Source organism: Nipponia nippon, unplaced genomic scaffold (genome assembly GCF_047370975.1).
Source record: "Nipponia nippon isolate SJK-2023a ecotype South Korea unplaced genomic scaffold, ASM4737097v1 scaffold_1, whole genome shotgun sequence".
In the NCBI taxonomy this organism is placed as follows: Eukaryota; Metazoa; Chordata; class Aves; order Pelecaniformes; family Threskiornithidae; genus Nipponia; species Nipponia nippon.
Window position 1 is genome coordinate 59,580,640 of NW_028262290.1, and position 15,585 is coordinate 59,596,224.

The window sequence follows — 15,585 nt, forward strand, 5'->3', positions numbered from 1 at the left end:
TTTTTAAACTCAGTTTCCTTTCTTCCTTCTTTATCCTTCTTATTTATTTCCTCTCTTATCCTATGCTTTCTTAATCCTGCACCTGCATGAATACCTTGATTGTAGATGGAGCTTTATTCTCATTGGCTTTATATACACCATTGAATATGAAGATCTTTATATACACCATTGAATATGAAGACCTTGGAGGTCAAAATACACTAAATGACATACCATTTGCCTGCAGGAGGGCTATTAAGGACAAGCTGTGGGATGACACAGCTGATACTCACAAAAGGATGTGCTCTGGTTTTACCTTGAATGTGAAATGCACTCATATAATAGGTAACCTCTCATTATCTCATTGCCTTTGTGGTGATCTTGGGTAGATATATTGTCTTGTGGTCATTCGTAGGACTCTAGTATTACCTGTAGCACGTAATTATTCAGGCAGCCTATAAGGACAGTGCTGGTGTGAACAGATTTCAAGAATGTCTTGGACCTCAGTTGTCTCAGCAGCTCTTGGGTTCTTGGTCAGCTCTGAGCACTCTAGACACAATTTTGGGGCTTTTAGATCAACACAGAACAGAAGTCTTGTCTAGGCTGACTGGGTTTTGAGCAAACCTGTCACCAGCTGCTTGTGTTAGATAAATACAATGTGGTTATACTGTGGTCTACAGCATGGGACCTTGTATTCCCACATGACTATCTCTGTGCTTGCCTGACAAGGAGAAAGTCTGGAGGCAACAGAACAGTGCATGAAATTGCTAGTATGTCAAAGTGGCAAATTGTGCCACTGTGGCACAGTTGTCTATGCTGGTTCCCTACTATACTGACAACATCGCTGGGACAAGGAAACTCCAGCAACATTACAAGTGTATTCCTTCTTTTCAAACTCTAATTAAAAATGTTAGGGTTTTGGGTATAGCCATTTATATTGACTTGATCTCTTCTCCTCAGTATTATCTGTCATGCTGAAAGCACAGAACATAGACCAGAATATTTCTTTCTGAGCCCTGGCTTGTACTATAGTTTTACATAAATTAATAAAACCAAAAGCAAACAAAAGCCCTCCAGGAGCTCCTTTATCACTTTCTCAATGTTTCTTGGAAAAAAAACTTTTATAAGAAAATCATTACCTGCTGAATAATACTTTCACTAGTGCCTGGGTGTGAAGCCAATTATATAAATCACAAGCCTTTGCTGACATCAATAAAATGTTGAGGAATCTTTTTCTGTCCCACATGACTTCTGTAATGAGACTGAAAAGGAAATTAAAAAAGATGTCTTAAGCTGTTGATATTGAAATATGGTTACAGTTTACAAGATTGAGAGTTCCATATCTCCCTCTGAAAACACCTGTATTAGTAACTAATGTGTTTGTCAGGTCCTTAAACATTGCAGAAATATGGCATGTGTGCACACTGGATTTTACTTAAATGTTAACTCAATTGTTTATGGTGAATTTTAAATATTAGTTATTATTTGCATTGAAATTCTTCCAAATCAGCAACATTGAACGCTTAGTTAACCTGATAGTTAACAAATAAAGTGTTATATTTAAAAAAGAAGAAAAGAAAAATACAAATATCTAGTGCTTTATAAATCATCACAATTCAAAACATTTACTAGCAGTGATAATCTGAGGGGATAAGGGATTTCAAGACCTTCTAGGTGCAACCACAATAAATACTGAATCCAAGAACAGAAGTTTTAAGAACCTAGCTGTTGTGATGAGCAAAATTTAATAGAAATAGCCAAATTAAGTCTTTGTTTCAAATCACCTACTTTCTTTCATCTTCTGGCAATTACATGTTTAATCTGTATACACCTGACACGCTCCCTTTTTATGTCTTCCCAGAAAGTGGGGAGGCATGTTATACATGAAGACAAGAGTGTCTTCTTCCCAGAATCATTTCTCAGTTGTTTTGTGATAGTAAGTTGTGGTTATAAAATGGACAAGAATATTGCTCCTGGCTTGGTGTTCTTTCTTCCTTTTGTCCTTTTTTGCTTCCTAGTCCCTCCTTGCTTTTAGTGAGGAGGCAGGAATAAAGCTGCAGTTGCATCAGTTCCATATCACCAAGAACTATGGATGCCTGCACAGTCATGAGGAGGCAGTTTTCATTCCTCTTCTCCCTTTCTAGTTACCTTCACAGGGACAAAGGAAAGGGTACAGGCAAGGTAACTCCTCCTTGAGAAAACTTTTCAGTTTTTCTGCAAATGAGTGCACATTTCTTATGGTCTCAGGGAGCTATGGAGCTAGGTTGTATTGAAGCATCTCGTGTTTGCTCTGTCTGTCTCTTTCTTACCATTACCTCTGTCATCCTGCTAGTGCTGAAAACACAGCAGCTCCTCATGTTCTCCCTGTGCTTTTCTTCTTCACCCAGTAAACTCTGCAATGAAATATTAGCCATGCTGCTACAGGGAGGAACAACTGCAAAAACAGATCTTTGGGGAAGAAAAAATGGAGAAGAGAGGCATATGAACATTGCAGCTGCTTTAAGGGAGCCTGAACAGAAAAACAGAGAAATAGCAGACCTCTCATTCAGACCTCAAACAGATCAGTGGTGGCTAGATAAATTGCCTATAATGCAGTGCAGTATCTCTGCTTACTGATAAAAATAAATGTCCTTCTCTATTGAAAATAGAGAAGCATTAGCATACTTTAATGGTAAGTGATGTAAAATGACATGATCTTTGATTGTACAGATATGTACCTTCAAATAGACAAAATCCAGAAACTATTGAGTATTAGGGATCTTGAAGGAAATGTATTATTTAGGTTTCCCTAGAATAATCTTCATCCTAAGTGTCCACATAAACATAAATGCATTAGTTGAGACCCTATACTAAGCTATATTGCTGCAGGGCCAAAAAATGTAAGTGAGGACAAAATTGCATTCATTAAAGGAGTTAAGGTAATAGTGCCTTTGCTACTGAGTGAAGCTGACTGCTTCTTTCTCTCACACATATCCAAACAAGCATTTTCTAAAAATGAGAGGCGTTTTAGGAGTTGGGCCTAAGAAGACATGAGTGCCCTTGTTTTAGATTGAGTTCAGAGACAGTAGAGGGCACCCAGTTAATTATCTTCTTAAAAAAAAAAAAAAGTGCACTTCTTGTACACACTGGCTGTCTCTGCCTCCTCAAGACTTGTGCTTGCTTATCATTAAATTTGTTCACTCTCTGCTAACTTTCCTAGCACATCAAAAGTTAATCTCCTGTTAAAAATGCATCATCTCACTGCAAAAGTTTGCTGCTTCCCTTTTCTGTTCTCATGTACTCTGTCTTGTACATGGTGTAATGCAGGGAACACCCAACACCAAAACTCTTAAAATCTTCAGGTTAAATGTATGTGGAATATAACAAAGAAACAATAGGATCAGCATATAATAATTGGATCGTCATGGATGTTGCGGAGAGGCAGCAATGGATGAAATTACTTGGAAATATATAACCATCTTTACCTATAGCATTCCTCTTTCAGAAAATAGACGGAGGAATTTTATTTACAGTATTTATTGGAAACTAATTCTGAAAGAAAATTTGTCTGGGGGGTTCCAGAATGGGATCAGATGAGATTTACCCAGTGAATCCTTGAATCTTCCATGTCTCTTGAAACAAGAATTTGAAACTGCTTTTGTCTTGATCCTCTCTACTTCTAAAGTCATAGTCCCCATGTAAAGCTACAGACTGAGCTGCAGTTCTGTCTCCTACATGAAAGTTTCTGTAGAAAGTGGGAGGAGTGATAGACAAGCTAGTAGATGTCACAGCCATAGATGTTTTCTGGAGCCTTCCTGTAAAGTACAAGTGTCCTGAGGCCTAATATCATTCTATATAATTGTTGCCAAATTAATCACAAGAACAAAGAAAAATCCCAGTTTCATTCTTAAATGTACTTCTTCACAAAAAAGGGGGAGAAAAACAAAGCAAAACAAAATAAGAAAAAAAAAAAGAACGTACAAAGTGTTTTCTAAAGCCAGCATTATAAGGAAAATATTACTTCTCACTTCCTAGGATGTTAAACTAAATAGCTGGAAGTACAGGTAGTTTGAAGTCACATTCAGTAGTAGCAGAGCTGTAAGTATGGTACAGGACTGCTGCATTCAAAAATTTTATTCTTAGTTGCAAATCACTGATGCCTCTACATTAATGACTTTGAAGATCACTGTTTAGAAGAATTATATTGGGTGGAACTGGAATAAAGATGATCTGAAAACTGCACCAAACATACATCTGGATTCTGTCAGCCTAGTTGATTTTTGCATTGTTCTCTTGTATTGTATTTTTAAGTTAAGTTATCTCAGATTGACACTAAAATACCCATATAAGTGTTGAAAAAATTCTTTAGAGTGCTTTACACAGAATTGATTATACTATAGTGCCAAAGATAAACTAAATCTTGAGCTATATCACCTTCCTGGGCTTAAGTGGGTAGAGAATGGTGCTTTACTAACTTGAGCATGGGCCAGCAATGTTTTTTAAAGGCTTAGTAGAACAAAGTTTTAATAAAAGATATAAAGAAGTTTGTTCTCCCAGAGCCTCAACCTTGGAATAACAAAGGTCATTGCTAATCACTTTACTAATATGTGTGGTAGCAGTTTTCTACCAAGGTATCATTCCAAAAAGTGGCTTCTGTTCAGCATTTCACTCAAGGGCACCAGCCACTGTAGTTTAATCCATGAAGAGATTTACGGACCTCAGAGTGGGACTCCTTAAAAAACAATGTCCTAATCAGCGAGCCACTGAGTTAACAAATGGGAAATGCTGAAGTTACAGAATTTCTTCTTTCTCTGGAACGTGAAAGCCTTACTCAGTGCATTTTTGAGGATTTACACTTCTGGCCTCTCCCCTGAAGGTCTCTTTTCTTTCAAAACACTGTTAGAAAGTTATTCAGGATAAGGTTGGATCTAAATACAAGGTGAAAGGGAGGCTGTGTAGCCCTGCAGCATGAGACCCAGGTGTGAGTTCTACACTCTGGTGTGCTGATAGGCTCGGCTTCACCCCCATGAGAGAGCTCTATGTTGCTCTCAGAAAGCTGAGACATGGAATCCCTTTCCTTCTCTGACTGAAGAGATCTACTTGCACATCTCTGACTTCCAGAAAACTGCTCTGCCTGATAAACTGTTAGGTATGCTGATGCCACCTGTTTTTCTCCCAGCCAGCACATCCTTAAGCATGCCACAAAAGGTGAAATAACTTTTACAGGGAGAATGGGAGAGTCTCAGCCACCACAGAAAGACTGGTGCTCTGCTATAATATGGGATATGGAAAAAGCTGAATCACTTCAAGAAGACAAAGGCATTGAATCTTTGTATCTCGTAACTTCAGTTCTTGGGTAATGTGATTCTCAGCATTTCAATCTAGACTGTAGGATTCTGGCCATGTGGGGGAACCCACACAATGCCTCTGTAGCACATAGGAGACTTATACACCCTGAAGTAGGTCTTAGAAAAAGAAAAAAAGGAAGAAAAAAGTAAAACAAAATCAAACACAAGCCAGACAGATTCTTACTTGCACAGGCCACTGCTCCTTTGTAGGGAAGATGGGTACTTCCAATCAAGTTTTAAAAAGCAGTAAGAGCCCCAGCCGCCAGATTTGTGAGATGAACAGAGGTATGGTTTATTGAATAAACCCTTAGCCATTAGGGCTGAGGATCTTGAAAGAGCCTGGATGTGAGATACATTTTACCTTGATCTGCTCACAGTATCAGCACTGACTATTCCTGAGTGTGCTGAGAAGTAGGACTTTAAATGTTCGGGGAACTCCACCAAAGAAATCTCAGGCTTGTTTAGGTATCTCAGGAGTTAGATAGCAGTAGAATGAGGATAAGGCATATTTTGAAATAATGTAGCTAATCTGATTTAGACACCCTAGTTCTGTTTTTTTTGATCCAGTCCAAAGCTCATACTCCATTTCTCTCTTAAAAGAGAGAGGGAGTGCACTGTAATTGCATAAGTATGAAGTATCCAGACAGTGTGAGTGAAATAACGTGTAAGAAATAGGCAGTTTTTTATCCAGCTGAAAAATTCAAAACTGATCACAAATACTTCCCTGCTGAAATAAGAAAAGGTTTTGCAGCTGTGCTAAGTTATGCCTGAGATAGCAATTTTCTGCGTGTATTCTGGAAGTGATTACTATCTCAGTGATACTCCCAGCTGAGAGAAAAAAAATATTAGTGGAGGAAATTATGATGATGACAGTAGAGTTACCTCCAAACTCAACATCATGAAGTTAGGGCAAGTACAAAGTAGATAACAGACATAAAGAATCTGAACATCTTTAACATTGTCCTCAGCTATTTACAAATAATAATCCATTTTTTAACAAGCGAGCAAGTACTTCGAATTTTACTGATATTCTTTCCACTTGTACCATATTACATATGTCATGTGTGCGTGTTACTTTAATGTGATATCCAGATCAATTGCATTGCTGATACAAGTTTGAAAAGTATATGAGAATAGTTTGAGTCTGTGTTCTGTAATAGGAAGGTGAGACTCAGTAGACATAAAAGAGCTACAAAACCCGTGGAACCTTGCCCTGTAACTTAAAATAGCTTGCGTGATGAGGAAGAAAGTTTCTTTCTGTAAATGTCTTGTAATTCTAATGGAAGATACATTTTGACCTACTGAGGTACATATGTTCTGTGTCTGCTGCATGCAGTCCCAGGGAAACCACACCTGACTTTCAATGTTGTGTAGTTCAGGCGGTGCCAGGACACTTCTTGGTCTTTCTCAGACTCTGCATTTTTCTGAAGTTAGATAATGGAAAACAAGATATGGAAGTGAAGTTACTGGCCTATCAGATAGTAGTGAGCAACCTATCAACCAGTCCATTTTAATTCATTTGATAAGTTTTACTGGTCTACACAGTAAACACTGAGGAAATCGGTATGTCGTTTCCCATACATGCACAGGAGCAAACACACACTGACATCAAGTTTATAGTGACATTTGTTTGAAGTCTCAGCCTTCAGTAGGATAAGAAGCAAAAAACCAACAATGTAGTTAAATTCAGATAGGAATAAAGTCACGCTTATAGTCATACATGTGCATGTGGCTATGTAAAACTCTGGTATGAGAAGACTGTAAGACAATATCAAATGCATTTGAAAATGAGATTGTTTGCAGGAAAGAATGAAATTATCTTGCTCAAAAGAGCAAGCTGACAGATTCTAATGGTACCTCACATGCCGTGCACGATAAACATTCAGCTTATCTTTCCAAGAACAATAAAATTTCATGTACTACTGCTTGACATAAGAATTATTTTTACATATCTCCATGCCACTGACTCTCTTGTAAGTTAATCTCATCTCTCATCAATTTTTCACCAGCTTCACTCTGATGTTGATAAAGGAGATGGTTCCATCAAATACATCTTGTCAGGCGAAGGGGCAAGTTCCATTTTCATTATTGATGAGAACACGGGGGATATTCATGCTACAAAGAGGCTGGATCGAGAAGAGCAGGCCTACTACACGCTCCGAGCACAAGCACTAGATAGGCTGACTAATAAACCTGTGGAACCAGAATCTGAGTTCGTCATTAAGATTCAGGACATCAATGACAATGAACCAAAATTTCTGGATGGTCCTTACACTGCTGGAGTTCCTGAGATGTCTCCTGTGGGTAAGTGCAAAATACACTGTTGGTGTTGTGGGAAATTTGTTCCTATTGCCTTTTTAAAAAATTCATTATTTTTTACTGTATTGCACTAAGCTACTTAATTTTCTATGAGGCACCTGCAACAGTTAGATATTTCAAGACTTAACTGCAAATAACATGCTAGATTAAGTATTTACCCTTTCAAAAATGTTGTGAAACTCAAATAGCTATGTAGGGATTCAGATAAGCATTTTATGGTGTATTTCTCATTCCAGTGCCCAGAGGCCTTGTTTTATAATTCTCATTAACAATAATAAGTTTCACACCTATGCTATGGTACTCAGAGGTGATAATATATCATTTTGTTCACATAAAGTCCATTCTGAACAAACTCTTCAAATTCCTGCTAGTGCATATCATCATTATTTTTTGGTAAGTGTTGCATATGTTGGTAACAGTTTACTGTATATCTTTTCTAATACTGAGATCCAGCTCTCTGGGAAATATATGCAAGCAGCAGGGACTGAGGTACAACTTGAGATAGTTTCAAAATTCCAGTGGAATCAGAGGAGAATGGCTTTTAGAGGCTTCAGACCCTCTGTTGCAAAAGAAATGCTAATTTTTCCTGCGTTTGAATTAGGGAAGCATTTCAACATCAGATCCACTCTCTCTTCATTTTAAAGAGATGAAATGCTCATTTATGGTCAGGTGCCACTGCCCCTCTGAAAGCTGACTGATTCAGACCAGATAGGAGTTTGGCCCAGAGACATTTTGGTAAATTTTACCTTAACCTGAAATTATAAATGAAAGCATGAAGCTAAAAAAAATCAAAAGAACTTAATCTACTTGAGTGGAAATACATGTATGGGAAGTCTCACTTCAGGTTGAGACAGTTATATAGTGATTGAAATTAGGATTTTCTTTACTTGACTGATTTTAAACCATATCAAAATTTGATACTCTTACAGAAGATTGCCCATATAGAATTTGCTATAGTTTCCTCAAAACCATCTCCTGTGGTTTTCGATGTTAAACAATGCCTCTAAGTTAGAGCTAGAAAGAGAAAATAATCTTCCCTGCCTAAGTGCCCTGCAGCAATCATTAGTCGACATCGCTTTTATATTTAAAACTCAGTTTAGGAGCCAATAGGAGATAAGTAAAATATTTCTAATGAGTTTTCTATTTATTTATTTTACTAAGCAGTGAGCATAGACACTATTTCTCGTTTGATACGTGGCACTTGTTCATTGTCACTCGAACACTACGTGCATGGTTGAAGAGGCAATAGTAGCCTTGGAAAGAAAGATGGACAACACAGCTTTTGAGGAGTATCAGGGAGAAGGTGAAGAGATACATTGCTGAGAACTTTTTACTGCTGCGCTTTGGAAAAACAGAGATAATCAGATAATCTAAGACTGTAAAACCTGAATATTCAGCACTTCAAAAATAATCTATATAATCTAAAAAATCTATCTTTTTTTAAATTGCTGTTTTATTTTAGAATTAGATTATTAAAGTGAGCTGTAGCATGCAGCAATCATTAGATTTTTTGCACTTTTACCTTCTGCCCTGAAGAGCAATATCTCCACATTTCCCTTTTGCGTGAGTTACCTCTCTTGTCCTGTACTGACATATTGACATATGGACAACTACTACAGATATGAAAGGTTTACCTACACACACAAATCCATGCCTCTACCCCTCACCCATGCTCCATTTGTTCCAAAAGTATAATGGGAATCTGTGTGGAGTGCACAGCATGCAGTGGAGAACATAAGGACTATTTTTCAAAATGAGCTGCTTCTGCATATTTTGTTGAATCTTTACCACATAAACGACTGAAAGAAATTCTCTCCCATACGGACTGCAGCATTAAATATATATTCAACTTAGGTGGAATATTGTGCAAAATTATGAGCTCATACTTGTGCACTCTCTGGGATTTGTGTCAATTAAGGGCAGTTTCATCTTCATGAGCTTCCTGAAACTGTATATTTTAAACATATTCATGGTTTGTATCACACAACTACCAAATACTGCATTGTTACTGAATTAAGGATTACCATGAAATGCCTGTGTGGCACTTGTCTTACATAGTCACATCGATTCATAGTTTATTCATATAACACAATTTTTAATTAATCACCTAGAGCATTCATGAAATATTAAGGAGAAACAAAATATCTCTCTCCTATTTTCTTTAAAATTTTATCCATGACAAGGATTTTTAATTAGATATTATGCAAAATGAAAGAGATCACAGGATTATAAACCCAAATTAACTATAAAGCTAGGAGAACTATAACCTTTAACCTAAAGGGTGGTTACGCAAGTATAATGACTGTGTATTTTATTTGACAGTTATTTTAGGACATTATCTAAGGCTAATTGAAGTCAATCTTTTCTGTTATTTGAAATGACTTCGGGTCAGGTTCAAATTATATTTGGGTCAGGCCCAATTATATTGATTATCCTGGATAGGGTAAATATCTTGATGGCTTGTAAATCTATTCATAGCAAAAACCTCAAAGATATGGCTTATCTGAAAATCATAGGGCTTTTTTTTTTTAAAGTACGTCTCCTACTTAAAAAAAATCTAGCAATTTTATATTTCAAACAAAAAGACTGCAAATTACAGTTAGAAGAGTATTACAAGAGTGTTCCTGTGACATTGACCAAAAATATAGCTGATGTGAGATGCTGATCTGTTTCGCTTATAGCCAATGGAACTGGGCATAAGAATTCCAAATACCCAACATAGTTTTGGTTTTGTTTAGTCTTCTCTACTCTCCAGACATATCAACAGCTTTGCTTGTTACCCAGCACAACAGATATCTTTCTTGCCATATTTGTTATTTCTGATTAAGAAGGATAGAAACATTTGGGTTTTTTACCAAAGGAAAAAAAAAGGCAAAAAAAAGAGCTTTATATCATGCTTAAACGTTTAGTACAAGTGGGTGGTGGGTTTTGAGAGCCTGAATGCGTGTCTCTCTCTAGTCACAAGCCCCCTGTACTGCACTTTACCTGACCTTGCTGCTGGGCTGGGACCAGTCTTGGGCTTTGTCCCCAGGTGAAGGTAACCTAATGAGGCTGTGGGAGGAGAAGGAGGAGGTGAAGAGGGTAGAACCTGCTTCCAGGTGCTGTCTCTCTCCCTTTACACTCCTGGAGGGGAAAGGCTGTGGAGGCATTGCTGCATCAGCTCTGGGTGAGGGCCAGTGGTAGAAGCACAGAAATACCAGATGGTACGGAGCAGAACCAGGCCAGGCTGTTGCATGTAAGAATTAAGCAGGTATTATGGATAACTTGATAGTAAAGGTGTTTAATATTTCTAGTAGCAGCTGATATCACATAGAAATGTGATCCTATCATGGAATTGTTTTATGTATTACACGTATTACACTTCACTAATTGATATCAGTCAATGCCTTTAATAAATGACTGCCTTTAAAGGTCTATTTTTAACTTCTTAATGTGGCTACAATTCAACTGATAAGGGTTTGTGCAGTTTCAAAAAATAAGCGTTTATTAAGTTCATCTAGTTCTAGAAACCAGTCTTCCTTTCAATGATTTCACCCATGTTAAAAATGGAAGTCACACAAGCTTTTCTCATACAAACTCGTTTAAAAACTTTGGTAAAATACTATACAAGTTACTAGCAAGCTTTTTAAAAAGCTCTGTGCAGAGGTTTCTAAAACAATAAACTCAGAGATTTAAAAAGGATCCCTGTGAAGGATCTCCAACTCAAAATAAACTTCAGCAACCAGTTCTCCTTTATCTGACCCTGTCACAGAAAAGGTTGATCTCTGTAACATGTCGGAAGCATTGCTGAATCTTGACTTGGGTAAATTGAAGTACAAATAATGCTCTAAATTCAAGGTTCTCTCTGCAAAAAAACCCTCCCTTCCTTCTGCCCTAATATCAGAACTTAAATAGGTCAAGTTCTCAGATTACTGCGATTCTGTAATATCTGCCAATATCTACTAAAGGTTAGGTTAAAAATGATAGCTTAAACATTTTGGAAAAAAACCCAGAAATCTGCAACAGTCACACAAAATTCAGTGTGCTATTAGCTAGTATCATTAAAGAAATACATGGAATACTCTTTGATTAACACCACAGATTTTCCCTCAGTATTTGCAGCAATTGCTGAAAAAGTTTGTGAAGTTATTACATGTAGAATTCTTTTTAATGAACTAATATTCAAGCTTTGTTACAAAGACATAATTGTCAAGAAAAATAATTGTAGAGGAATCCATATCTGAGAGGGAAAGACACTTTTTCAGTAAATAGCCTGTATTTATTTTTTCAACCTATATCAGGTACACAAACTGTAAGAAATATTTAAAGTTGTAGTTGTGAAGCTATAGGTTTTAACAAGTCACAAATGAAACATTGGGGTAGGGTTAGTGTCCTGTTTACACCTGCAGTCTAGGGCTCTGAACAATGCTGCCATAAACAAGATTTACCAGGACACTCATTTGGTTGGATGGAGTGAAGGTATGGTGCTGTTTGTTGACTGTCCCACGTTACCTGTAAGTCCCAAGCTTGGACGCATGTATGACAGCACACCACCTGTGTTATGAGGTAGGGCAAAGTGTTCAGGAATAAAAGGAAGACTTAATTTCAGTGCAGGAACACAAACTCTCCTTTTGAAAGATGATATAGTTGGAACTACCCATTTTTCCTCAACCTATAGATTTATTGACTATCCCCGAGTATCCATAGAGCTTTACCGGTTACTTTTTTTTTTTTTTTTTTTAAGGAAAATAAGCATATGAATTTGACATCAATCCATTGCAAGAAAAACTAGGATAGCTCTGTGTTGCAATGATCATCCTCTGAAGGAATTCGTGTTCTTGAAGAGAAATCTGCTTCCTCTGGGAATATCTCTGGAAATCTCCACATACTGATCTTTCCGTGCATTATGTTTCCTTGGAACTGATTTCCTACATATAGGACTTTTCACACAGTTAGCATACCTTATGTTAGCTTGCATATTCTTTTTAAAAAATATATTGTGCAGAAATCTCCCTCTCAGCATGGGACTTCTGGAAGCTCGAAGTTTTTGTGTGCAACTGGTAAAGAAACAATGACAATAGCAGTTGTTTTAAAAGGTCTTTTTCCTCATGAGGTTTGAGAGAAGTTGATTAGCACAAAGGGACTAGAAAAGTACCGTTGTTTTTTAGTTGCTGATTACAAGTGGGATGAGTGCAGAATTTCTACCTAAAAAAAAAAAAAAGACTTTTCTAAAGGATCTGTGTGTTTTAGGAGAGAGCCAATTAGATTCAAATACTAACTTTATTCATCTCATGGAATGTAGAGGGTTTGTTTGCTACATCAATAGATTTTTACAGCAAACAAGCACTTCTAAGCTTGCAGGATTTCCAAAATGTCTGTGTTGAGATTGCAGAGCCTGTAATTTCTTTGCTCTTGTATTGGTCTGGAGTCCTTGAAAGCTGCAAGAGCAAGGAGCAAAGACGTAACTGTGTATGAGGTTTACAAGCACTTTTGCCAATATTTGCAGACATTGTAAGCTTCATTGGCAGGGCTTAGGGACTTTGTAAATGTGGTAAGCCTGGTTTTCACAAAGAACGCAGGATGTCAAATAGTCATTATGATACCCTTGTACTCAAAAGCTGGAGAGACTGGCAAGTTTAAAATAGGTCCCTGTATGAAATTACATTATAGAGTAATCTGTAAAATCAGTTTGACATATTGAATCAAAGTTCTTAGTTACTGGTGAACAGAAAATTGATGTATTTTAAGTCCCATAACTGATAAATGACTTGATGGATTAACTACCAATTTTCTTTCTAAACTTTCCATCTACTTAATAGTTGCATGTGAAATTTCAGGTTGAGAATAACCTTTTTCCTGTCCAAAAATATTACACAGTCCACAAGAGAGAAAAATTGCATTTAAAATAGATTTGCAATCATAATACTTTGTCATGGATACTTCAGGAACAGAGATTGGGAATGTGGGTTAGCTAGGCCATAACTTAAGTGAATAAAGTTATCTTATGAATGATCATTTCTGGTCAGAATTCATTCAAGCAGGTCCCATCCTTTGTAATCTGTACCATTTTATGGAGGGCTGCACTTAATCCTCTCCAAACCTTCAGCCTGATCCCAGGACTCATTTATGATCCCCTACTTAACTGAGAATTGAAAAGCTGAGGAAAATGGATGGGGGATGTACTATATCAGACATGAAGAATTTCAGAATTTTCTCCCGCTCATTTCCTGAAAAAAATCCAAATAAAACTGACCAAAATACAACTTATGTTAAGGTCACCTTGGACACTTTTTATTGCAGTGTGTTCTTAAAGAGTGATTTCTAGACTTGCTGCTTTCATTTTCACATGTCAAAAATGTGTTCATTCAGAAAATGAACACTCTCTTTAACAAATGCTTTTCTCTAATATTGTGTCTAAATCCAGTTTACGAAGGAATCTGATCCTCTGTTCAAGACCTTTGCTGGTCATCTGCCAAATTGCTATAATATTAATTTGCAACCTAACCTCCACATGGGTCCCTGGGCTGTTGAATGGAAGGTCTCGGTGTTCCAGACAGTCTGCCAGTGAGAAAAAATAATCCTTTCTGGCTATCAAAGGGTGGTGACCATGGCCAAGGCCCTGGCTCCCAAATGTTGTTTTATTCTGCTCTCAGCATACGTCATGGAAGCTGTTGTACAGAACAAAACAAATGGGAACTGACGTGGAGAACATAATGAATAGGAGCTGGACACAGAATGAGATCCTCGCAAAATATATCCTTCTTGCTAGCCAGTTAGACATTTTGCTTTCTTATTCCTATCAACAGAGAGGCATTTCTTGCTCAAGAAATGTTTATACAGCAGATTATTACCACAACTGATACTAAAATGTTGCAGATTATTGAAGGAAATGAGTACTTTTTAAAGGAATTTAGAGACTGCTCTCACCAGTTTTTCTCTGAGCTGAAACAGAAACTCTTCAGCCATCTCTTTATAAAAGGGTAAATAATTTTATAGGCTAAAATTAATTTTTTATATATGTGTACAATTATCAAAACTTTTATAGGTATGTATATTCGAATCTCTAACTACTCATTACAATTTTAGCATGCAGACTTCTCTTCAAAGGGAAACTATTACTATATTTCATAATTAAGCATACTTCAGGCATCACTATAATCTAAGAAATATTGTTCACATACCCTCCACCAACAAAAGGCAGAGAAAGTGAGGGGGAGCTACTGAATGAGATCGTTTTTATTGCTGTGAGTCAAAGGCTGAAATTATTTGGGAAGACAGAACTCTCTAATAGCTGATACTACTGGTTTACAAAGAGGACCTTATACTCTAAGCTGAATCAGCATGGAAATGATGAACAGTTTTGAAAAAGCCACCTCACACTGTTCCAAATATATATTGGCACAGCATGTTGAATAAGTGTAGTTCAGATTTTTGGATCTTTTATGTACAATAGTCCCTTAAACATTTTGCAGGTACCTCTGTGGTTCAAGTGACAGCCACTGATGCAGATGATCCTACCTACGGCAACAGTGCTCGGGTGGTTTACAGCATATTGCAAGGACAGCCTTACTTTTCTGTGGAGCCAAAAACAGGTAACTTTCCATAAACTCTCTGCAGTAATGCTGAGAAAAAAGAAAATGTGCATTAAAACTTGCTAGGAACTTATTAATGTGTTCTCTTGGTTAATTGAATACATTTGGATTTTGTTGATCTTTTAATCTCTTATTCTTCAGAATAGATTATGAAAACCACACATCTGAGCTATGTGATAAGCAGGCATTGCTGCTATGGGAATTTTTATCTTCTTGTCAATCTACCAGCTCCCTGGTCTGCTGCCTGTTGCCATCTTTCTGATCAATGAAAATTTCAAGATGCTATGAACAAGTTTTTTTTGCAGATGTTTGTTTTAAAAATATCTAAATGTCATATAGCCAGATTTCCTTAAGCATAGATTTATGGCATGATCTCCTCTCCATTCTAC

At 37.0% G+C, this 15,585-nt stretch overlaps 1 protein-coding gene across 2 annotated transcripts in view; it reads left to right on the forward strand.

Annotated features, from left to right (window-relative positions):
- The window catches only part of LOC104022908 (cadherin-7), an 82,785-nt gene that overhangs the window by 30,305 nt on the left and 36,895 nt on the right, over nt 1–15,585 (forward strand). For both annotated transcript variants that reach the window (XM_087757436.1, XM_087757442.1), the window contains exons 3-4: nt 7,316–7,610; nt 15,077–15,196. In XM_087757436.1, the coding sequence (XP_087613562.1) occupies nt 7,316–7,610; nt 15,077–15,196 (415 nt within the window). The remainder of the gene's footprint in view (nt 1–7,315; nt 7,611–15,076; nt 15,197–15,585) is intronic.